The sequence below is a fragment of the Periplaneta americana genome, chromosome 2 (genome assembly GCF_040183065.1).
Source record: "Periplaneta americana isolate PAMFEO1 chromosome 2, P.americana_PAMFEO1_priV1, whole genome shotgun sequence".
NCBI lineage: Eukaryota > Metazoa > Arthropoda > Insecta > Blattodea > Blattidae > Periplaneta > Periplaneta americana.
The window spans coordinates 26,480,524-26,504,573 of record NC_091118.1 but is presented as its reverse complement, the minus strand read 5'-3'; the positions used below and the strand labels follow the sequence as shown (position 1 = coordinate 26,504,573).

General features: G+C 34.6%; 1 protein-coding gene across 1 annotated transcript in view; it reads left to right on the top strand.

The window, feature by feature from the left end:
• MYPT-75D (Myosin phosphatase targeting subunit 75D) overlaps nt 1-23,428 on the top strand; it is a 28,629-nt gene extending 5,201 nt beyond the window's left edge. Inside the window, exons 4-11 of the mRNA XM_069812882.1 lie at nt 6,318-6,388; nt 9,333-9,478; nt 11,191-11,419; nt 12,806-12,931; nt 14,709-14,784; nt 15,006-15,214; nt 16,879-17,104; nt 22,438-23,428. Of these exons, the coding sequence (XP_069668983.1) occupies nt 6,318-6,388; nt 9,333-9,478; nt 11,191-11,419; nt 12,806-12,931; nt 14,709-14,784; nt 15,006-15,214; nt 16,879-17,104; nt 22,438-22,697 (1,343 nt within the window). The 3' untranslated portion in view covers nt 22,698-23,428. The remainder of the gene's footprint in view (nt 1-6,317; nt 6,389-9,332; nt 9,479-11,190; nt 11,420-12,805; nt 12,932-14,708; nt 14,785-15,005; nt 15,215-16,878; nt 17,105-22,437) is intronic.
• Nucleotides 23,429-24,050: the final 622 nt, after the last annotated feature.

Genomic DNA, 24,050 nt, shown 5'->3' with positions numbered 1-24,050 from the left:
TGCGAACTTAAAACAAACGGTAAGGTTATGTAATGATTTATTTTTCATTTTAATATTTTAACAATATTATTTATATAACATATTGCAGTAATAACATCGGCATTTGGAATCTTGTTGATTTTTTCATGGCTTCCTTAATGTTACTTGCATCCACGAATGCAGTAACTTTAGTGGAGTTGTAGAGTTTACTTAATTTTTGCAAATATTTAAAAACAATAATTAACAGTGCAATTTAGGTGAAATTGCAGTGGTAAGTTTCCAATTTATAATTATTACTATATTGAACGTCTCTAAAAATAATATGTTAAAATCCTAAAGCAGTAAAATGAATGTCGCGCTTAAGCGGTAAGAAGAGGGAAATTGTTATGCGTGTTAGGTTAGGAATACTGAATGTGGAATTTTAGACTTACCGCAGATTGGTTTTGTCCGGAAACCAAGCAAATGCGCACGATCTCGCACATAATAATTTTTTTACTGTATAAACTTAAAAAAAGAAGAAGAAGAAGGAAATGACTGATAGGTTTTAAGTATGAGATCTGGCATTATGTACATCTATTATCAGGCAGTACATCTCACTTGATATGTGTCAGAGGAAGAACAACTGTTTATATATCTGAAATTTCATTAGTATAATATGTAGCTAGTCGGCGATGTATGCAATGGAGGGGGAAAGGAACTGATCACCTTGCCCCATTATCTCCTGATCTAGTTGCCTTATAATGTACCTTCTTGGTATCTCTTGTGAGGTTCAGACCTGTCTTCGGCTAGTTGACTAAACCACAACCTGCATTTTTTTTTTTTAAATTCCAATATGAAGATACTTGACTTTAATAATAACTTTTACATTAGTCCACTGCTGTGGAGTAATGATTAGCATGTCTGACCATGGAATGAGCAGGCCTGGATTCAAAACCTGGTTGGGACAAGTTACCTAGTTGAGGTTTTTTCTGGGGTTTTCCCTAAACCCATTAATAGCAAATGCTGGGTAACTTTTGATGCCGGACCCCAAACTCATTTTGCTGGCATTATCATCTTCATCTCACTCAAATGCTAGATAATCATCACAGTTGATAAAGCATCGTAAAATAAACCAATTAAAGAATAATTTGTACATTGTAATAATTTCTAGTGTTATACTTTTTCTTTACAAAAATTGTTATTTAAAATTGATTTAGATGTTAAAATGTGTTAGTAGCATGCAGGACTAATTTCAGTTATAAATCTCTGAGACATCCTGTGGGTCATCATGTGCAAAAAATATGGTTGGCTGGTATCTAACGTTGATGTTGAGCAGTTGATGATGTTTTTCAGTCTCTTTCACTCCAGTGTTTAGCAGGAAGAATGGAAAATTGAGGAAAAGTTGAACAGTGATGAAGATGATCTTAATTCATATATTTTTATTTTATTGGGTTATTTTACGACGCTGTATCAACATCTAGGTTATTTAGCGTCTGAATGAAATGAAGATGATAATGCCAGTGAAATGAGTCCGGGGTCCATCACCGAAAGTTACCCAGCATTTGCTCGTATTGGGTTGAGGGAAAACCCCGGAAAAAACCTCAACCAGGTAACTTGCCCCGACCGGGATTCGAAGCCGGGCCACCTGGTTTCACGGCCAGACGTGCTGACCGTTACTCCACAGGTGTAGACTAATTCATATATATTCATTAAGATTACAGAAAGGGCATGTAGGAGATACTGCAATACCAATTCTGTGTAAATATTTATTGAGGCATTCATGGATTGTTAGTAATCTGATGTTGCCACCACAGATTTTCATGGAAGTTCAGTTATTAAATTAAATGTGCTGCTTATTATCTTCTTCTTTTTCATTTGCTTCAAAAGCATTGCAGTTTTTTTTTTTATTAATTTGTTATATCTGGTTTTATTGTTCCTTTTAACAGACTGATAAGACATAGTATAGGTGACTTTGGAGCAATTTTGCTACCTTTCTTAGCAAAGAAATTAGCTGTCTCATTACCTCTCACTCCGCAAAGTGCAGGGATCCACTGAAGTACCAATCATTTATTTAAGTCGACGAGTTGTCTTAAAATTGTACAACACTCTAGAATACTGTTACATCTGAAGCTGTAGCAACGATAGCTGTTCTTGAATCTGATAGTATCACAGCCTTCTCAAATTCATCAACTCAGTGCAGGAGATTTTGTAAGCTAGAAAGAACAGCTAAAGTTCCAGGGAATGTATTGCACCAGCACCAGTACCTCTGTGATTTGGTAGACAGGATTCCTCTACAAAAGCATGTACCTGCTCACTGACAGGTTAATGTTGTTGTTGTTTTCTAATGCCAGGCGTTTGACAATAAAGTCATTTGACCTCTTGCACTCCAGTATTTTTCAAAGATATTGTCATGGTCAGCCACTGACGCACAGATTTTGAGTGTTTTGAATCCATACTGACAGGTTAATTAAATGTACTGTTTCTGATGATTAACAGTTTTTAATTGTTTGGAGGTGTATCAGATTAATTTCTTATCATTTTGTGTTAAAGTTAAATAACTTTATATATACATACATACACACACATACATACACAGTGTTCTGCCAAATGGCAGGTCTTTCACTGCAAACCCAGTATACTCCAATCTTTCCTATTTTCTACTTCCTTCTTAGTCGCCACATATGATCCATATATCTTAATGTCATCTCTTATTTGATATTTTCTTTTGCTCTAAACTCTTCTCCTATTCGCCATTCCTTTCAGTGCATCCTTCAGTAGACAGCTTCATTTCTTATTCTGTTCATTCATTTATTTTATTCCATAGATCTTACATGAGCAATGAAGCTTTAAGATGTGGAACATGTCAACATTTTACAATATTACAATTACAATTTTTACAAATTTTTATAGTTTTACAATTTAGTAATTTTCTACAATTTTTACAATGTTGTACAATTTTTTTTACATTTTGGCGAGATGTAGTGAGATGAAATGAGGTCCGAGGATTCGCCAAAATATTACCCGGCATTTGCCTTTTCGGTGGGGGAAACCTCGGAAAAACCCAACCAGGTAATCAAATCAAAGGTGTTGATGCCAAGGACTCGCCATAGACCATCCGGCTTCAGTCTGTTCATTTCACATGCTCCGTTCTTCTCCATATCTACATTTCAAACCCTTCTGTTTGCTTCTCTTCACTTCGTCGTAATGTTCATGTTTCTGCCCCATGCAATGCTACACTTCACACAAAGCACAACCATATTCACTATTAAATAGCCTAACTCTGATTGTATTTTATTAGTGAAGTTTTGTTGAATCATGAACATAATTATCTACATTATTGTCATATGAAATATTATTTAGGGTTCTCTCCCTCCTCCCTTACTTGAGACAGTCCTCCTGTATTCCATTAAAATTTTTAATTGATACTGAGTTCTCATGCATGCATCCTTGGAAAGAAGTGCCTGCCTGGTGATCCAAATGTGTAAAAAAATATGCTTACGAAGTATGGTAAATCTTTGAACAGAAACCCGATTTCTATTTTACTCTCTCCTCTGCCTTACCTGCTGTGATGTATTTTAGCTTTGGGCTTTGAAAACATTGACTAAAGTCATAATAAAGAGCAGAAATAATTCTGCATATAATTCGTTTCTCTTAGGTAAACAGTTTTCTGTTGGTACTAAGATGTGATCGTCTCATTTGCTAGCTAGTTGTATGTAATACAGAAAATATTACGGAGAAAATCTTGTAACAATTTTTTGAGTGTCGTTTTCTGTTCATGATTTGAAATAAATATCCATTAATTTATTACTAGAAATTATTGTATTGTTTGTGCATAATTCCTGAAAATAAATTGATTTGCAGTTACTCAATGTGAAAAAGAAATGTCTAGTAATTTGAAGAAATATCACTGTATGCAGAACCATGCCCAGACCCATATTTTTCGATATCAGGGTTGCTGTAAATGTTTATTTCAGTGAAAATCTGGATTTATTTATTTTTATTGTATTTATTTATTATTTTTTTTGCAGCTTTACAGAACTCTTTCATTATCCTTATTTTAAAATAAAAGGTCATAATTGTTGTTGTTGTTGTTGTTGTCTAATGCCAGGCGTTTGACAATAAAGTCATTTGACCTCTTGCACTCCAATATTTTTCAAAGATATTATCATGACCAGCCAATGAAGCACAGATTTTGAGGTGTTCCGAATCCATTTCTTGGTTTGAGTTGCACAATGGGCAGTTAGGAGACTGATATAATCCAATTCTAGGCAGGTGTTTAGCCAAACAATCATGGCCTGTTGCCAATCTAAATGCAGCTACAGACGATTTTCGTGGTAAATCGGGAATTAACTGTGGATTTTGATGCAGAGAGTTCCATTTTTCCCCTTGGGATTGTGTTATCAAATTTTGTTTGTTGAAGTCTAAGTATGTAGATTTAATAAATCTCTTCACAGAGTAATACGTAGATTTAGTAACAGGTCTGTAAGTAGCAGTGCTGCCCTTCTTTGCTAAAGCATCCACATTCTTGTTTCCCAGGATTCCACAATGGGATGGTATCCATTGGAATACAATTCTTTTATTGAGTGATCTTAATTGAGAGAGCATTTTAGTTATTTCTGCTGTTTGAGATGAAGGTGTGTGTTTAGAGACGATTGATAGAATAGCTGCTTTGGAGTCTGACAATATAACTGCATTCCTAAATTTATTGATGTGGCATAGAAGATTCCTGAGACTTTCACTTATTGCAATGATTTTACTTGTTGTTCCATATCCAAGTGATCTATAAAGTTAGAAGAGACAGCACGTAACACCTGCACCGGCACCTTGTTCTCTGGAGATCAAGGATCCGTCAGTGTATAAATGAAGCCAGTTTTGTGGAGGGTACCTAATATTAATTGTCTCTAAAGACAATTGTTTCAGTATTTCAGTGTTTACTTCTGATTTCAATATTTCTTCTGTTAAATTTAGATTATATTCTATATTTAATAGAGTTAAAGGGTTTGGTTTAATTTGTAAGTTTTCTTTTAAATTCGGGATATTGATTTTCTGTTTTAATTCTTGAACAGTGGATATGAAACTTTTTTGAGTTTTCAATCTACAGAGAGGACTGTATGAATGCCAATTGTTTCCTGGTAATCTGATAAGTTTTTCATATTGAATCAGTGCTTTTTCTTCAATTGTCATTTTGATACTGTTAATATTAGTGAGGAATCTCATAGAATCTATTGGAGTTGTTTTGATTCCACCAGTAATGAGTCTGAGAGCTTGGTCATAATTAAATACTAGCATACCTATACACTATTATTTGATGGTGACAATTTCATTATGGTACTTTACTTATGAAGTGACTCCACTATGATTATAAAGGTTGTCACAGAAGAAATGTAAAATACTCCAGAATAATGTAGTTTGTGTTAAGGGAACCAGGTAGTGATTAGGGGTCAAAAATCCGATTTTTTATTTTGTGTTTTAAAATAAATTACAAAACTGGTCTTTAAAACAATATAAATATTGTGGAGGGTATTTCTGCAGATAAGCCTTTTAAATGACCTCTTTAAATTTGGCGGTGCATGTAATTCATACATTCTTTTTTTTTATACAGTTTTCCATAAGTTGACATTTTCAAACTTAAGTGCATTTTTCTCTGAAATTACTGAATCAATTTACATGAAATTTTTACAGTGTTTTCTGCAGCCTGTGTTCTACATTGTAGACTTACGGTTTTAAGAATGTCACACACATAACACGAGAAAAAAATGTATATGCATTGAAAAAATTGTAAAAAATTTTAAACAAAATTCAATATTTTTTTTTCTGTTTCACTAGGGGTGAAATATTTAACTAAATTTTGCTTTGGAATTTACAATACACAATACTGGATAACTTAAAAAAATACAAGGTATATGAGTGAAGATAGTAGCAAGTAATGTGCACCTGAAGAATGAGGTACACCTAGCAAAGTTGGAAAACAGGTTATCAGTTAGGGCCTTTCTTTTGCACTTGGATACGAAACTAATTAGTTGTCTTTTATACCACTGAATTCAGAATGATTGATTGCATAAACCTGGAAATTTTTATTCCTTTCTGAGCACTAGAAGCCTAGAAATATTCAACTAAACTTTTGTATTGAATTTTTTTAACCGCACAGTATCACTACCCAGTTCCCTTAAACTATATCTACTTAACCCTATATCTATGGCCTTTAGATTTAGGATATACATATATCAGTTAACCCAAAAAACATTATCCTGAAGTATTTTACATTCCTCCAGTGACATTCTGTATAAACTAGCAGACAGGTGGTAAAATGAAACACCTCATAGACAAAACAAGTAATTGAATTTTTTATTGCTTTGCAGTGAGACGATTATTAATGAAGGGTGTTAGTCCCGACTCAACCAATGAAGATGGTCTGACAGCACTTCATCAGGTATGTACGTGGCAACAGTGTAAAACTTGGTGAGCATTGGCTTCTTCCACAATTTGCCATCACATTGTAATGAAAGCACGAGTTCACATTTCTTTACACTAGATAGTATCACCAGTGTTAATCAGATTTTGCTTGACAAACATCAAATTAGTAACTGTCACTTTTCTAACAGCTCATTAAGATAAGAACGGTTTCATCAAAACCAATCAAGAAATAACTGATACTCATCAATTTGACAGTTCAGTTGTTCATGTGTAGAGTATTTAAGAAATCATGCATCTTTTGTAGAAATAAGAGTTATGATAGAGAAACACCCAGTTGGTCAGTGATTACGAAATTGCCTGCATGTCACATTTCTTTTAAATAAGTAGGAATCCAACCATGAAAATAGGCATGATGGGGAATGCGAAAAGAAAACATAATATTGGATTTAATTTCAATCTCGACAATCCATTCATCAATTTAATTTGAATATAGACATAATTTAAAATAAAACAGCTGTCGGAATAATCATAGAAAGAAAGTTAGTAACAATATTGCTGCAAACTACAGCTGGAATATTGTTTATTGTTTAGTCAATTGTCCAAAGACAGTTTTGAACCTCATAAGTGACACCAATGAGGCATCACTCATGAGGTAACTAAGCCAGGAGATAATGGGGTATGGTGGCCAGTTCTTTTCCGTCTTCATTGCTTATATTGCTGATTAGTAACATATTACACTAATCAGACTTCAGTTGTATACAAAAAATTGTTCTACGTCTGACACATATCGTCAAGTGAGATGTACTGTCTGATAATAGATGTACTTACATATCAGCCTGAACCTCAATCAGAGGAATTGGGATACAGTTAAATGTCGTTTTAACGAATTTCTAGGGACCCTGTCATTATTTTCGTTATACTGAAAAATGTCCCTGTCATGAATTTCTAGGCATCCTGTTATTATTTTAGTTATACTGGAAAATGTCGTTTTAATGAATTTCTAGGCACCCTGTCATTATTTTCGTTATACTGGAAAATGTCGTTTTAACGAATTTCTAGGGACTGTCATCATTGTCGTTACTGAAAGTTCGTTATACTGTAATATTGATCATTGCTACTTTTTACACAAATGTCATAACTGTATGTTTTGCTTTGAGAAAAAGGATATACCGGTAATTTTTTTCTGAACTGAACATTTTACAGTTGGTTCTTCTAGAACAGGGGTGTTCAACCTTATGAATACTGCGGGCCAATATTTAAAAAAAATTTCTTTTGGAGGGCAGCAGACATCCTCCAATAATAAATAATTTACATAAATGTCTTACTAATTAGAGATTAAAAAAAAGGTAAGGTAAAGGTATCCCCGTAACATGCCATGAAGGCACTTGGGGGGGGCATGGAGGTAGAGCCCCATGCTTTCCATGACCTCTGCACTAGAATGAGGTGGTGTGGTCGGCACCACGCTCTGACCGCCTTTTACCCCCAGGAAAGACCCGGTACTCAATTTTGTAGGAGGCTGAGTGAACCTCGGGGCCGTTCTGAAAGTTTGGCAACGAGAAAAAATCCTGTCACCACCTGGGATCGAACCCCGGACCTTCCAGTCTGTAGCCAGCTGCTCTACCAACTGAGCTACCCGGCCGCCACTAATTAGAGATTACTGTAGTTTATAGTAATTGATAATACAAGTCTGTTCAAATATTTTTTTTTAATTTTAAGTTTGAAACTTTACTATCTGGCCGCAGCAAACATAGTGCTGGGCTGCATGAGGCCTGCGGGTTGCAGGTTGTGCACCGCTGTTCTAGAATCTAGATAATTTACATTAACACTTGGTCTTTTCATCACATCCTCTGGTAAAATTTTTTGTCCAGCCAAAAATAGCCATTAATCATCAGCAACATTTACAGCTTCGGCAAGAGACATTTTTTTTTTTCACAATCATTGTCACTACATACAGATTCATCATCACTTTAATTCACACCACCTTCTTCTTGCTTTACACTACTGACAATGCCCTCTTCTATAACCTCCTGTTCAACAGTCACTGCACTGTCGATATCAATTAAATCTATTGGTTTCATGTCTATAGGTGTGTTATTCTTCTCATATATCTGTCTCCAAACAAACCACTTCGTTTTAATGATCATATGTATCATGAAGGGAAAAATTTTATTTTCGTTGTAGTGAAATATTCGTTATATTGACGTTCATACAATTGAAATAATTTAACATATCTTATGCAGGTAAGGAAGGGAATATAATTTTCTTCGTTGTACTGACGAATTCGTTAAACTGGCGTTCGTTAAAATGACATTTGACTGTATTATAGTTGGTTTTTTTTCTCTCAGAAATGTTTAACATAAGTTATTTGAAGATGCTATTTCGAATTAATAATTATTATATGATGTGAAATGAGTAAATTGTACAAAATTGAAAGTCGACCTGGTTGGCGAGTTGGTATAGCGCTGGCCTTCTATGCCCAAGGTAGCGGGTTCGATCCCAGTCCAGGTCGATGGCATTTAAGTGTGCTTAAATGCGACAGGATCATTTCAGTAGATTTACTGGCATGTAAAAGAAGTGCGGGACATAATTCCGCACACCGACGATGCTGATATAACCTATGCAGTTGCGAGCGTCATTAAATAAAACATAACATTACAAAATTGAACAAGTTAAATCTTAGGATGTACAGCATCTTTCCCCACATCAAGTATGGGCACCCATTCCGGGATGTGTGATGAAACAAAAATTGGCAGAATTTCAAATGCTTACTGTAACAAGACTAAGCCACAGCCGAATGCTAATGTTACAAATAATTACGCCATGAACCATTGTAATATGTATGACACTACCTCCCCTTGTTACATGCATGGGGGCACCGAAGTTGCATATAAACTTAGCCATTCTATTTGGCCTCTCTTAGTAATATTTCGGCTTTTATTTTGACTTTCTTTGTTTTGCAGTGTTGCATAGATGATAATGAAGAGATGATGAAGCTGCTTATAGAATACGGTGCAAATGTGAATGCAGAGGACAGTGAAAAGTGGACTCCACTCCATGCTGCTGCTACATGTGGTCATCTGCATTTGGTTCGGTACCTCATCAGTCGGTAGGTCCAACTCTGCTTTGTACAGATGCATGACACAAGCACTCCTAGAGGGCCGAGGCTTACCAGCCACCTGCTGGCCTCATGTCCACATACCTCAGCTGAGGTAAACGAAAACTGGATTTCACTACCTATCTTAGGTCCCGAAATTCATCATGATGCTGGGTGGAACTACATGGGCTGAAATTTCATGAGAAATTGTTTTCTCTCACAAGGACTCAAACTAGAGCTCATTACATATTGCTATTCTAAGACATGATGCTTTAGACCACGCAGCTGTGGCATGAGACATGCTTTGTACAAAAATGGAGCTTTAAATGATTTAGTTTGTGTTTTGAGTTGAGAGAGAGTGTGATTTTTTTTTCTTCCAAAATTTGCTGTGTTTGTAAGAATATATTGCAGGAGAAAGAAAAAAGCACTTGTCACTTTTGTGTGTGCATGCGTGCGCGCGATTTTTGTTTTTGTTTTTTTCTTCCTCCTCCTTCTTCTTCTTCTTCTTCTTCTTCTTCTTCTTCTTCTTCTTCTTCTTCTTCTTCTTCCTCCCTTCAAGTATTAAGCCATATGGCCTGTTACAATCTCACAGTTGAATTTTCAATCCAGCGCTTCTTTGGACGACTGAGAGATCTCTTCCTATTTGGACGATAGTGGAGCATGACTTTTGGGATTCTATCTCTACGCATGCGATGCAGATGATTTATCCAGTTGTTCTGATAATGTTTTACGTGATTAATTACAGGTTGTAATTCTTCCATTACATCTCATTGCGTTTCCCCCCCCCCCCCTTCTAAAATTTGCTGTGTTTGTAAGAAGATTTTGCAGGAGAAAGAAAAAAGCACTTGTCACTTTTAATTCCCTTGATTTTCAAAGCTACTTTCTGTATATTATCATCATTTTACTTGTAATGATTTAAATTATACCGAAAATAGCTTTGAATATCAAGGGAATTACTGTATTTACCCGCATAATGGACGCACTCCAATTTTTTGCATTAAAATAAAAAAAAATTCCCTGCATAATAGATACATTTCATTTTAAACAAAGATCGTTTTAATAATATCGAAAGTCGTAAGATTGGATGCACTGCTTATGTTTAAATTCAAGTTTTTCAATAACGATGCATGGTACCACTGCAATCATGATTGGTTCTTTTTTTACGTGTGCAAAATATAGATACTCTCTAATTAATAACTCAGTATTCTTAGAACAGATGCAGTAATGAAGTGTGTTGGTAAAATTGTGTTGATAAAATTGTGTTTCGACAATGGATAAGAACCGACCGAAATATGCAAGTTTTACAGTGAGTTTTAAGCAGAAAGTTATCAAATTCACGGAAGAACACTGTAACAGAGCTGCTGGTCGAGAATTTACCATGTTGGAGTGTAATGTGAGTAAATGGTGGAAACAAAAAGAACCACAATTAAAAATCCCTAGAAAATCGTTAGTATTCTATTGACAGCATTTGAGCTGGCGCACTTTTAATATATATATTTTTTTCACTAAAATTTTTTCTTCGCATAAAGGACGCACCCTAGTTTTTTGTTATAAAATTCGAAAGAAGAAGTGCATCTATTACACGGGTAAATACAGTAAAAGTGACAATGCTTTTTTGTTTGTCCTGCAAAATCTTTTTAGAAACTTATAGTTGATTTTGGAGGCGCAGCGATGAAATACAACTTTTCGTTTTGCTAGAAATGAGCACTCTGTGTTTGTTCCAGGGGTTCCAACCTGTTGGCTGTGAACGCAGATGGAAACATGCCATATGATATTTGTGAGGACGAGGCAGCACTGGACTACATTGAAGGTGAAATGGCTCGTCGAGGAGTGACACAGGAACTCATAGACGAAACAAGGGCTGCTACCGAGCTACAGATGTTGAGAGATCTGCACCAATTGGCAGCAGAGGGCGGTGACTTGGAGACATATGACCACCAGGGAGCGACACCCGTAAGCAGCAACAGTTTTTTTACTTCATTGTATTTAGTATTTAGTGTGTGGGCTTGGATGTAGGTATGTACAAGCCAGAAGCACGTGACTGGCACACCATTCACTGTAGCTTCCTTTACCAATGCTATAACGAGTATACAGAATAAATACTCCATGTGGTATGTAAACTGCAACACAACTGTGGAATTTGCTTCTTCAATTTGATAAAAATTAAGAATACTTGTAGAAATAAAATTCTGTCTGCACAAAAGAAAGATGTTTTCCTGAAAATAAAGTTGTTTTTGGCATTAATGTCCATTTGTGCTTGGTTGAAAAACTATATTTCCAGGATTTTTGGAGTAATAAATGACATGTGAAAAGAGGCTAGGTATATAAAATCAGTAAAGAGTAAAGATACGGTCACACATCTCTACTTTTGCAGCGTTGCAGTACAAAAAACTGCGCAACTCTCATACTGCGATGTATGAACAACAGTGCAACCTGAAAAGTAGCAGTTGCCAAACCTGCTGCCCGATATTTTTTCATGTTGCGCACAGCTTAAAAGTAGTGATGTGTGAACAAGGTTCTCAGGGTTGCAGCCGCAGCATTTTTGATACGGTATCAGTTTTGTTGGAACTTTTGCAACGGTTGCGACCAATGTTGCCACCCAAATGTGCCAATGATACTTTTATTCTTTGGATATATTTTAATGTTAGATGTGATGAAAATAAATGATTTGTAACAGTTACTAAATGTACAACACAGAGTATATTTGCTGATATAATTAATTTTCTTAATTTTCCGTAGCGTAGTTTCAAACAGTATTGCCAACATTGATTACACTGTTGGTTATCATTTAAGTATATGGGCGTTTTTAATAGCCTTAAGGTAAAAATAATGCTAGTTTCTGAATACTAGTTAGGACAGAAAAGCAAGTAATAGATAAATAAGCTATTGCATAAGTTTCATAATCCAAAACTCTAATGCGAACATAACCACAAAATGATATTGAAAAGTCAACACAGAGATGAAAAGCTGCAGCTAGACTGCGGCTGCAAAAGTAGTGCCTTGTGTGTGAACAGACTCACAACCTCCAGTTGCAATTTTTGCAGTGCTCTGGTTGTGCAGCACAAAAAGTAGCTTGCAGCACACTACTTTTTGCTTACGTGTGAACATGATTTGCAACTTTTGCAGCTGCAGAACAAAAGTTGTGCAGCAAAAGTAGTGACGTGTGACCGTACCTTAAGTATGCAATGCAGTAGATTTTTACCCATAGGAAAGTAGGTAATTATTTAAGTGATCCCAGATGAAAAGTGTTTAATGTAACTGTAACAGCTGTTAAAGTAGTTATTTGGGTGAAACGATACTCTGTTACCACTGCTTACCATGCTGTAATATTGTCCACAGCTCCACATTGCAGCTGCTAATGGCTACCTGAGAGTTGTAGAATTCCTTCTGGACCACAATGTAGCAACCAACGTGAAGGACAACGATGATTGGCAGCCAGTGCATGCTGCAGCCTGCTGGGGACATGTGAGTACATGCACTATGTCAAATAGATCTTGTCTAGCCTGTATGACTAAAATTCTATTCTCTTCTCTTTCCACATTTATCTTCCTTTCATTTTTACATTATTTCTATGTTTTTTTTTTCTTACCCTATCTTCTTACATTTTGGATTCTATGTCTTCTTTCTTTCTTTTCTTTTTCAGATCTTTTTTTTCTTTCTGCCTTTATTTTAATTTTACGTTCTGTCTATCTTTCTTATCCTTATTTTTTTTTTCCTTTTTATCTCTTTCTTTCTATTTTACTTTTCTTCTTACATTAATTTTTTTCTGTCTTTTCTTTTTATGTTCGTGCATCTGTTCCTTTCTTTTTATTTTCTCTCTTTAATTTCTTATTTCTTTCAAGCTATTTTTTTGTTCTTTACATTCTTTCCTCCTATATTTTCGTCCCTTTCATTATTTCTTCCTTTCTTTGTATGCTGTCCACATCTGTGGAGTAACGGTCAGCGCGTCTGGCCGCGAAACCAGGTGGCCCGGGTTCGATTCCCAGTCAGGGCAAGTTACCTGGTTGAGGCTTTTTCCGGGGTTTTCCCTCAGCCCAATATGAGCAAATGCTGGGTAACTTTCGGTGCTGGACCCCGGACTCATTTCACCGGCATTGTCACCTTCATCTCATTCAGACGCTAAATAACCAAAAATTTTGATAAAGTGTCATAAAATAACCTACTAAAAAAAATTCATTGTATGCTTTCATCTGTTCTTTTTTCTGCTTTTTCTTTCTTTAGTAAATTTGTTTACTTTTTCATTCTTTTCTGCCTTTCTTTTCTTCTTACATTAAATTTCTTTATGTATTTTATCCTTTTCTTTGTTTCTATGTTTACTTCCCTTAGTTTTTTTTTTTTCTTTCTCTCTATCCTCCTTTCTTTGTTTTATCATTTTCTTTATTTCTATGTTTTCTTCTCTTATTTTCTTTATTTAACTTTTCTTTCTTTGCTTTCTCTGTTTCTTTTTTTCATTCTTTCTGTCTTTATTTCTTTTCATTTCTTTCTACATCCTTTCTATATTCTATCCTGGTTAAGTTTCTGTATTTTCTTCCCTTATTTTTTTATTTTTCCCTTTCTTTTCATTTCTTCGTACATAATTTCTTTCTGTGTTTTTTCCTTTTCTTTACTTTCTTGTTTCTATATTTTCTTCTGTCTTCTCTCTGTTCTCCCCTCCCTCTCGCTTATTTTGGTTTTTTTTTTTTCATTAATTATAACATTTATGTGTGATATTTTCACATAAAATATCATTATTTTTTAGTAATAAAATACATTTTTCACAGTGCCAAGATAAATTAACTTGTAGATACCATATTTGAACAAAATCCACGGAATGAGGAATATCCAAAGACAGACAAAGAAATGGTATTTCAAAAATCTCTTTTTTGGTAACAGGAATGCTTAAATCTTTAAGTCTTTGCCACAGTCTCGAAATGGTTTTTTGCAACATGTAAAAATTTCCCTGTTTTTTTATATAATTCTTAAACGAGAATGCAGAAATTGAAACACTTTAAGAATAATTTTTGTATTACTTTAGTGTAAGAAACTGTACATTCATAGAGAATCACTCATTAACATATTTTTTAATCAGAGAGTATATTTAATTGCTGCAGGTGCGCTGTGGTACTAAATATGACTGTAGTAAATCATTCATGAACACAATTTTTAATCAAAGATATTTCATTGCGCTAAGGTACTAAATATGATTGTAGTAAGAACCACACTGATGTACGTTAGAGTAATGTTTACTTTAACCTTGTTAAAGCTGGAAGTGTTGGAACTGCTTGTGCATCACGGAGCTGACTTGAATGCCAAGACAAAACACGATGAAACACCAGCTGGTGAGTTGTCGTTAACTCTATCATCTTTACTCTGGATACCATTCATTACTACTTCATTGTATAAAACACTTATTAAGAAAGTTAACAGGGTACTGTTTCAGTAGCCTGAAACTAGCATAAACACTACTCATAACTTTTTCTTCATTAAATATGTTTCAATGAAGAAAATGCTTTGGTTAGTATGTGATTGAGGCTTGTTGAAGTATTGCTGTCTTGCACAGATATTTGTGAAGACCCAGAACTACGTGAACGAATCATTCAGTTACGAAGCGAACAAGAAACCAAGAGACTGCAAGAAACAAAGAACAAACGTGTCAACCGATCACAATCCAATACACGTACACAGTCTGTGCGGAGAACGTCCATACGAGACAAAACAATTATCACGAAAAAAGACGCAGTGGAAGAGGCACGGAGATTGGCGCAGGAAGTGAGTAAACATGTCATTTACATCCTTCAGTTAAGAGTATTAAATATACACAATATTGTTGTAATGTACAGATTGATGACGTTTCTATTGTTGTGGGTAATTTTAGAACAATTTTTTGTGTAGACACAATATAAAGACATACAGTAGGGACAGGTAGCATAATTCGCTGGAATGAATTCCGAGTATGTGTGTCACGATACTGGGCTAACCAAAACCATTCTCCTTTCTCTTAAATTTTCTAATGAGGACATTAACAAAATTTGTCTAATGGTATTGAGAGATTCATTATCCATTTTACACAATCACTTGTGTAACACTACGTAATATTTTTTTTACTTAATTTCATTACTCTTCATTGTACTTTCACCTCAAGTTTCTTCGAAATCAAATTGTACTTTATTTTTAAATTTATCATTCCGTATTCTCTCCGCAAATCATATTGTATTTTATTTTTAATTTAACCTCTGTTTTGTATTCTGGATCCTAGTGATCAGCCGTAGATGTCGGCCAGATGTCTCAAATTGTGGAATTAGTAGTAATCTCTGCCAGATTGTTCTATATTTATTGATGGGCCAGTTCAGAATGAAAACAACTCAAAATTCAAAGTTTTGAGAAACTTGCATCTTAAAATTTCATGGTGCTGTGAAAAATCCAAGAATCACTGAAATTACTCCAAATTCTGTTAATAATGTTTTATATTTACTGCAAGTTTCAAATTAGAGTATGTTAATTGGTTTTTTCACAACAACATGAATGTATAAAATGCAGTTTCCTCAAAATTTAGGAGTTGTTTGTCTTTTGAATGGCCCGTTGCTATAAAGAATCTGGTACGAGTTAGCATAATTTAATATTAACTGAAAGGTATGAGTCAAATGAATGGTGACATAACCATAATAATTAGTACTACCATACATAAAACATTCTAAAATATTCACTGATTGATGCTAAAGTTCAAGTTGTTGGTTGATGCTCATGTTGGCAATATTTTAATTTTAGTTAGGCTTACAATTAATACAATAAATACTTAGTTAGGGCTACAATTAATACAATAAATGCACACTGAAAACAGATTTTCTGTTGATAGTTTACACTAAATTGTTGTTTATTAAATATTTCCCTTCTATATGTATTTTACAACACATATGATACAAGATAAAATACAGTGGAGCTGAATAGAATAAAACTGTCAGAACTTGGTTAATTGAGTGTTCTGTTTCAATGATGAACGATGGAATTTTACAGGTATTTTGATATTATTATTATTATTATTATTATTATTATTATTATTATTATTATTATTATTACTATTATTACTATCATTATTATTATTATTATTATTATTATTATTATTAATACTATTGTTACTATTATTATTATTATTATTATTATTATTATAATTATTATTATTATTATTATTATTATTATTATTATTATTATTATTATTATTATTATTATTATTATTATTATTATTATTATTATTTGGACCATTTACTTACATTCTTACTTTCTGTTGTAGGGTTTAAATTCCATCCATTATAAGTGTTGTGTTTATTTATTTTAGTAAGATTTAATGCCTTCCACCATGTTGATTTTCACTTATTTTCATAACACATTTATTTGTATTAATTTCCAATCCATACTCTTGATAATGTGTATGCATGCAGGTGTTCGTTGCTCCCGGTGAAAGTGGCAACAATAATAATTCAAGAGTTGAGCCTCCACCCCTGGAAAATATCCCTCCTGTAGAACATGTTCCAAGTTCGAAGGAAACTGCAAATGGTGACGTCGTGGGAAGCGACTTGGTGGTGTCCACAGAGAGGCGGGCGCCTGAGGGCCAGGACAACATTATTGATGAAGAGTTTCACAATGACTCGAAAGCTGCAGCTCTAGGTAAGCTGACTTGTCTGCCATTTTGTTTCTTTATCACATTTTTCTGATGATCTTCAGTTTTTCCCTTAGCACTGGTAAATCTCTCAGCTTTCTATGATTTCATAATATAGGGAAGTTCTTTGTAGTTGCTACAGTCATCCTTGATTTGTGATAAATCACTATTATACAGTGGTGGTTAGTGGATAGATAAGTAAAGGTTGTAGATAAATGTAATATGGAAGTTAATACATAGAAATCTAAAGTAGTTTTGTTGAAAATTTCCAGTACAGAGTAAACAGTATCAAAACAGTCAGTTTTTAAAAGGAATAAATACTTTTCAGTGTCTGGGAAGATCACTGTAGAAATGTTGATCGTAGCGAGTTAAAAGTTGTAATACTTTTGTCATTGTGGTAAAAAAATCTTAAAACTAAACAATTGCTGCAAAAATTACTGTGTATCTTAGTGTTATCACACTTTAAATTATGAAGTTAACACAACCACTCAAACTCTAAATTCATTAAAAAAATCTTAGAAAATTATATTTTGTATGTATGTGTGTGTGTATGTATTTATTAACACTACAATTGGGTATACACCCAGTGGCAGTGATATATAATATAAATAATACCATTACAATAATACAATAATTACAGCAATAAAAAATAAAATACAATAAACATAAATTTACTTCTAACTATAAAGAAATAGATGCAATAAACCTAGGATTATAAATAAAAACTATGCTATAATGACGCCTACAATAAGCAAAAGTAAACCTAACTTATAAGTACTTATATTTCACCCAACTATTACGAATGTAAGTAATTACATATCATCTTAATTAATTACATATCACCTTAATTTATTTACATATCACCTTAATTTATTTACATATCAACTTAATTACGTATCATCTTAATTAATTACATATCAACTTAATTACATGATACAACTTAGTTAATTACACTGAATCTACAATTACATTTTCAGTCTAATCTTCTCATCCTTTCCTTAAATGTATTAATTTTGAGAGGACCACCCTGAAAGATTGCTGCAGGTAAGCTGTTCCAGTCTACTATTGTGCGGTTAACAAAGGAAAATTTTGCCATGTCCGTTCTTTGTTTTCTACATTTAATCTTCCTTATATGATCAGCCCTGTGCGAAATATTGTACAGAATCTCGAAAAACATTTATTTCACGTAAAATTTAATACAAATAGCTAAAAAGTGCAAAATTTCACAGAAACAAAGTTATTGACGAACATAAAATACATTTACAATGACTGTCTTACTACATGCATCAAAGAAGCAACTTTTATTCTTTAAAAAAATTCGCGCCAAAATCCATTCACGAATTTCCAGGGTCCTTAGTTAATCTAGTATGCCAGTTATTGCACAGAGATGAAAATAATTATAAGAACATTGTGTTTGGTATTCATGTATTTTTACTTTACAGGCATCCCCTTTTCAGTGGTTACCTTATTCCTGCTTTCCAGAATTTTCTTACTTGTCATTGTGAAGGTAAGGTAAAGTCATCCCCATTAAAAACCAAGAAGGCCTACAGGATTGTGAGAACTGAGACTCCCACCTGAACAGACAGCATTAGTGGCACTAGGGATGTCAGTCCTATATGCCCACTGCTTTTACCCCCATTGTACTCATTGCTGTTAGAGGCTAGGTTAACTCCAGGCTAAAAGGATTAACTTAGATCAGTGGAGAAAATCCATGACTTCATCAGGAATCGAACTTGCGACCTTGTGGCTTGCAGTTTTACTTCTTAACTGCGATGCTACTGTGTACTGCATTTGCCTTTGTATTTCTTCTAAATCTCTTCTCTCCATGTCTTTAGTACCTCCTTTACGTCATGTTATCTGAGTTCCTTTTTCTTCCATCATCTGGTGACCAATGAATAACTTGCTTCAGCAATCTTTCATCCACCATTTTTTGTATATGGCCATACTATTGTAGAGTTCTGTTTCCCATCCTGTCTGTGGTGCTTTGCTTTACTTCCATCGCATCATTCTATCTCTTATCTGATTTCTAACATGCTTATCCTGCAGTATATATTCAATACACCCCAACTCTGGCTACTAGCAACAGGCATCTATTGTATTGTACTTATTAACATTCCATGGTATTCATACATGCTTACAGCTAGAATATGGAACAAGTCAAAAAACTTAATACTATTATAAAGTCTTAATTTATAGTCACAGTCTAGATGAAATATATACAGACGAGATTTACACTATAGTCTACTAGTACAACACAAAGTTTTAGTATCAATTTCATGAAGTATTATCGAATGTCATGAATTCACCTACAGAATAGAAGGCGTGAGAAATTAGGTACTTCTTTAATTTGGCCCTAAATAATTTTATGTTTCGAGTTTCATTTTTTATATCGATAGGGAGGCTATTAAAAATTTTTACTGCCATATAATGCACACCTTTTTGATAGCACGATAGACTTGCCGATGGAGTATGAAAGTCATTTTTTTGACGTGTATTTATGCTATGAACTGTTGAATTAGTTACAAAGTTTTCATGATTACATACGAGGAAGATTATTAATGAAAAGATATATTGACAAGTCATGGGCATTATTTGTAGTTTTTTTAAAATAGTCCTACACGATTCCCTAGATTTGGCACCTACTATTATTCTAATTACTCTTTTTTGTAATGAACACCGATCAAAATACCCCTCATTTCTCTTGAAAAACAACTGAATAGACTACAGTGGACTATAGTGGACTTTATGTTGTCAGCAAACAGCTGGATACATTAAGAAGATTGATTGATCCTTGATATTCCAATTGCTTTTTTGAAAGCCATCCATTTTAACCACTTAAATTTTTTATGTAACATCTCAATTAATATCCAGCTTTCTGCGCAGTATATGTAAGTATTTCTTCTATGAATATTATTGTTTGTAGAATCTTTCTCCCCCTTCCCGATTTATTGTACTCCATAGAATTCCATTCTTAAACCTAATATAATAGCTTTAGTCACTTGATTCACATGATTGAGGATGTGTTTTTTCACATTTTTCAAAGCTATCAGTTGCGGAACAAAGATATTTTAAATGTTCAACATTTGATTTTATCTTATCATTTATAATAAGATTTTCTCTTTTCCTCCCAAACAACCATATACTCAATTTCCATTAAATTAATGTTTAGGCTTGCTGATTTGTCTGTAAGTTTACATGTAATATATACAGAGTTATTAAAATATGCCATATGTGTCCAGGGGAAATGACACTACACTGGATCATAGTTGGCGTTACACGTTCTGCCTTATTCCAATCCCCTTAAGTTCTTTTTCCATTTATTTCACTATTTCTTCTTTTCTTTCTTCATTTTTGCTTTCTTTCTCGATTCTTTCATTTCTTCTTTTCTTTCTTCATTTCTTGATGTCTATATTTCTTCTTTTCTTTTGTCATTTCTCCTTGCTCCATTTCTTGATTTCACTATTTCTTCTTTTCTGTTTTTGTTTTCTCTTTCTTTCTCCATTTTTTCATTTCTCTTGTTCGTCTTTTCTTTCTTGGTGTTTCCTTTCTTCTCTGTTTCGTGATTGCTCTATTTCTTCCTTCCTCTTTTTATTTTCCCTTCTTTCTCCATGTCTTGATTTCTCTATATCTTTTCTTTTCTCATTTCTCCTTCCTTGCTCCATTTTTTGGATTTTCTGTTTCTTTTCTTTTTTGGCATTTCTCCTCTTCTTGCATGTCTTGATTTCTCGGTTTATTCTTTTCATAATTGCTTTTTCCTTTTTTTTTCTTCTTTTGTCTTTTATTTTTCCTTTCTTTCTACATTTCCTGATTTCTCTATTTCTTATTTCATTTTTTATTTTATTTATTTATTTTTTTTTTCATTTTTCCTTTCTTCCCACATTTTTTTATTTGTATATTTCTTCTTTTATTTTGTTTTATTTATTTAGTCGACCTGGTTGGCAAGTTGGTATAGCGCTGGCCTTCTATGCCCAAGGTTGCAGGTTCGATCCCGGGCCAGGTCGATGGCATTTAAGTGTGCTTAAATGCGACAGGCTCATGTCAGTAGATTTACTGGCATGTAAAAGAACTCCTGTGGGACAAAATTCCGGCACATCCGGTGACGCTGATATAACCTCTGCAGTTGCGAGCGTCGTTAAATAAAACATAACATTTTATTTATTTATTTTCTCGTTTCTCCTTTAATTCTCACAAAAAGTTTTTGTACAAAATGCATGTATGTTTGTGTCTTTTCCTTCAGCGTAAGATACAGATTTTAGATTTGTTAGTAGGGAGTCGCAAACAGAAGTTTCACCCAAAAGTGGATCACGCCTACAGAAAGTTTGGGAACCACTGGTTTAAGGAAAGAAGCAAATTTATTCACAATTTATGACAAAGGAACTGAATTGTTGCTAAATGCATAAAATGTATACTAAAAAGGGAAGTATCAAACCCCACATGCCAAAACTTACCTCGAAACTTTGGTGACATAACCGATGTGCTACGAGAAGATCACGTGCAAAACATTAGCTGCCTGTTTCCACTGCAAGGCCCCGAAATCGAAGCTGGAATCCTTCTGTGGCCAGACGATAACGTGGCACAGCTGGACATCCCTGCCTCACTGGCGAGCGGAGTGGAGTGCGTGTGTGAAATGGAGTAAACTCTCTCGCGTCCCATCTTCTCAATGAAGTATAAACAAGAGACAAAAGTGACTGGCATCGATTGAATGTTTAAAACACAATTCTTTTCGGCACCATGCACAACGAATAAACATTTCATTGTCACACTGATCTTGAATATCATTAAAGTTATCTCGTGACCTTCCTGTTGCCCGCTCTTCCTTATCGCAGTGTTTGATTCGCATTCCTTCCGTCGGTATTCCGTCCTTGCGAGACCTATAACCCTGTAGTCGTCCGCTTGTATTACTGACCTTGACTCACGTATGTCTGGTCACTGCTGATTGCCACCCACCGCTCCACTGGCTTGCACACAGGAAGGGCTGTCCATTCCAACTAGTAGAGACTAGTATCCACTTCCCTATTACTTACATGCAAAATTCCGGGGTTTATTTCGGGGCCTTGCAATGAGAACAGGCAGCTAATATTTTTCACGTGGCCTTCTCATAGTACATCGGTTATATCACCAAAGTTTCGAGGTAAGTTTCGGCATGTGGGGTGTGATACTTCCCTTGTAAGGAAGTTTGTACCAACTTTTTAACACTTATTATTCTCTTTTATGTTCTTCCTCTACTTCTTTGTCCTTTTCTTCTTTTGTTATTCCTTTTTTTGCCACAGTATTTTCTTTTTATTTCCTCTCTCACTCTTAACTTTTAATGAAAGTTGATGACACAACACACTTGTTGCAGGCCTGCCCACAAGCTATGTGACAGGAGGTAATGGCAACATCAACATTCACGTGTCTGTGACAATTAATGCAGGCACGCTAGCAGACCTCAAGAAGCAGCGCTCACAGATCCGCAACAACAGTCCGGACGGCATGGCGGCCGGGCTCTCACCCATCTCCTCCGTCACCAGCAGTCCCACGCCTGTCGTGCAGCGCTTCACTGGTGACACCGATGATGTCGTGGGGGACCCTCGCCCCAAGCGCTGCTGCGTCGTCTCCTGAGACACTTGTAGTAGATAAGCTAGTACAAATCCGTACCAAGAATCTTTGTTGTTGGAACCCAGTGCATGTTATTTCTTTAACATTCCATATTTACATTTTACATTGACTCCTCCAGCATGATATTCTCAGCAAAGAGGAATGTATTACATTCCAGTGTCATCGTATGTTTGTCTTCCTACACAGCGGGATGGACCTGTCGTTCTTTAATTGCAGGTATGTTTAACTCGAGAGCGCAAGGCTGAGACCACCTGGTGTATATAAATTCGGTTGAATGTCTTTTATTATTCGTACTGATGCATGGTTAGGCATGGTTTTACTTAATTTATTTCATTCTAGGGATATATGTAAGATAATAATTTAATTATGTTAGATAATTCAAAATGTAAGGGTGAATATTCTTTATTTTCAAGATTGCAGCCTGGTGAAACTATCGTTGTTTGTGGTATTATCTCTTGGAAAGTTATATTAAAAGTATTTATTTTGGTCACTGACTTCACAGCATATGTTTAAGGTGTTAAACCTTTGCATTACATGTTTAAAGGACGTATGAACGTTTTCGTTGGACTATGCCAGCATCATCAGATACAACGTACATTTCAGCAATATCAATAATCTCTACATAATCTCTACAAATACAAAACATATTTAGTGACATGCAAAATAAAACATACTAAAAACCAACATGGTTATGATACACACTGACATTCTTGTATGACTGCCCTTATTGTCAGTTAATTAAAATATATATTTTGCAACTTACACGTGTATTTTAATTAATTGACAATAAGGGCAGTCATACAAGAATGTCAATGCGTATCATAACCATGTTGGTTTTTAGTATGTTTTATTTTGCATGTCACTAAATATGTTTTGTATTTGTAGAGATTATGTAGAGATTATTAATATTGCTGAAATGTACGTTGTATCTGATGATGTTGATGTAGTCCAACGAAAACGTCCATACGTCTTTCAAACATGTAATGCAAAGGTTTAACACCTTAAACGTATGCTGTGAAGTTAGTGACTGAAATAAATACTTTTAATATACAATACAGACTTCTCTGAAAACTATAAAAATGAATTGCAAAATCTTGGAAAGTTGTTTGCATTGTGCATATTCATACTCTAGGAAATAGTGTTAGCATAATGGCTCCTCCTCTTTAATAGAGTTAGCAGAAGTGATGGCTGGAGAGAAGAGTACTCCAAGTTACCTTTTGTCTTCACAAGCTCGACAACTACCAAAGCTACTCTTCTCATTTACCCATTTTCTGCGTTATGGGCAACAGGCCGTGATTCACATTTCACTGTCCAGGTTTGGGCTGTAGGGCACTCTACTGCTTCAGAAAACCAATA